At 45.4% G+C, this 1,858-nt stretch overlaps 2 protein-coding genes across 2 annotated transcripts in view; one reads left to right on the forward strand and one right to left on the reverse strand.

Annotated features, from left to right (window-relative positions):
• ZNF146 (zinc finger protein 146) overlaps positions 1–1,858 on the reverse strand; it is a 66,115-nt gene that overhangs the window by 45,319 nt on the left and 18,938 nt on the right. The gene's annotated exons all lie outside the window — the stretch shown is intronic.
• ZNF565 (zinc finger protein 565) overlaps positions 1–1,858 on the forward strand; it is a 31,508-nt gene that overhangs the window by 18,044 nt on the left and 11,606 nt on the right. Inside the window, exons 3-4 of the mRNA XM_017506645.2 lie at positions 685–811; positions 1,481–1,576. Coding sequence (XP_017362134.1) covers positions 685–811; positions 1,481–1,576 — 223 coding nt within the window. The remainder of the gene's footprint in view (positions 1–684; positions 812–1,480; positions 1,577–1,858) is intronic.

Genomic DNA, 1,858 nt, shown 5'->3' on the forward strand with positions numbered 1-1,858 from the left:
AAAAAAAAAAAAAAAAAAAAAGGGAACATTGGGCAATTAGAGCTTAATCTGTTGATTGGGAAATTATCGATACTTTTCTTAAGTATGATAAATTATTAGGTGTTTTTCTAAGAAAAGTGGATAATCTGTTGGGTGCTAAAGTATCTGTAGTTGAAGTATTATGATGTTTGGCATGTGAGGTTTGCTTCACGGTACATGGGGAGTAAAAGATAGAAGGGAAGAGAAAACAGTGTGCATTTTGTTTCGTTTTGTCTTTTGAGATGGAGTTTCACTCTTGTTGCCCAGGTTGGAGTGCAATGGCACGATCTCGGCTCATGGCAACCTCCGCCTCCCAGGTTCAAGCAATTCTCCTGTCTCAGCCTCCCAAATAGCTGGGATTATAGGCGTGCGCCACCACGCCTGGCTAATTTTTTATTTTTAGTAGAGATGGGGTTTCTCCATGTTGGTCAGGTTGGTCTCAAACTCCTGACCTTGTGATTCGCCTGCCTCAGCCTCCCAAAGTGCTGGGATTACAGGCGTGATCAACCATGCTCAGCCAGCATCTTGTTAACTATTGAAGCAAACTGATCCGAATGGGAGGGTCATTACTGCATACTATTCTCTGTACTTTTGTGCATTTTGAAAATTGTCATTAAAAAAAGTGAAAAAGCTGAATATACATTAATGCAAGGTTTATTGTTTCAGGGATTGGTGACATTCAGAGATGTGGCCATAGAGTTCTCTCTGGAAGAATGGAAGTGCCTGGAACCTGCTCAGAGGGACCTGTACAGGGAGGTGACTCTGGAGAACTTTGGTCACTTGGTATCGCTAGGTAAGGAGATTGTATCACATGGACCAGATGGGAAGCAAGGCACCTGGGACTGCAACCATGCCTGAAGGGGTGAGGAGAGGAAACTGTCACAGAGACACTACAAACTATAGAGAAGAGCCCGGCCAGCAATAGCTGTAGCTACTTCCAGAGCTCCGGATCAGAGGAGGGAGGTAGAGGGGTGAGAAATGCCTGGTGCCCTCTCTCCTCCTGTTCACTGATCTTCAGTTGGTGCTTCCTGTCTGCCAAAGCCAGTGAGAAGCCAGAAGGCATAGGTATTGCAGTCCTTACAGTGAGCTGTCGGGATCCCAGAGCAAGGCACGGAACAAGGCCAGGAGCATCAAGGAACAGATTGGAAGGGAAGGAGGGGCTCATGGAGAGTGATCACAAATATCTGCTCAAATAATTCAGGACTAGCCTTCTAGAATTTCTGGTTTCTTCACTGTGAATTTCTAGGGTAACTTACAAGTTTCTGACTGAATTTCTGGTGACTGAAAAGTTGCTTTGTGCTTTGCGGAACTGGAAACAAGTCATTTCATTGGGCACGTCGGTCTTCCCATGCTTTGGACAACCTTCCCCTTCCTTGTGATGGCGTTTTTCCATGGTAACTGGGGAACTGGGTTTGGATTTTGGAGCAGTCTGATCACACCCCGTTTCTTTTGCTGTAAACAGGACTCTCCATTCCTAAGCCTGATGTCATCTCCTTACTGGAGCAAGGGAAAGAGCCCTGGATGATTGCAAATGATGTGACAGGACCATGGTGCCCAGGTGAGCGAGGGCTGATTCCATGGTAGGAGGTCCCTGGGTGAGTCAACTGACAGCAGTAACTTGAGTTACTGTGGAAACGTCCCTGAAAGCCCTACTGTGGAAGAAAGGGTGAGCAAAGACCTTACTAGTGTCAGCTCCCAAGGGACCCTTGTCCTACTCCCATTAATTCCTGTTTTCTCTTATCTCACATTTTCCTTCCTTTTTAAAAAGAGATACACCCACTCCTTCCCCAGTGGCCACCTTTTTAACTATACTTTGTATCCCTTTTTTTTTTTTTTTTTT

The sequence above is a fragment of the Cebus imitator genome, unplaced genomic scaffold, assembly GCF_001604975.1.
Source record: "Cebus imitator isolate Cc_AM_T3 unplaced genomic scaffold, Cebus_imitator-1.0 Scaffold356, whole genome shotgun sequence".
In the NCBI taxonomy this organism is placed as follows: Eukaryota; Metazoa; Chordata; class Mammalia; order Primates; family Cebidae; genus Cebus; species Cebus imitator.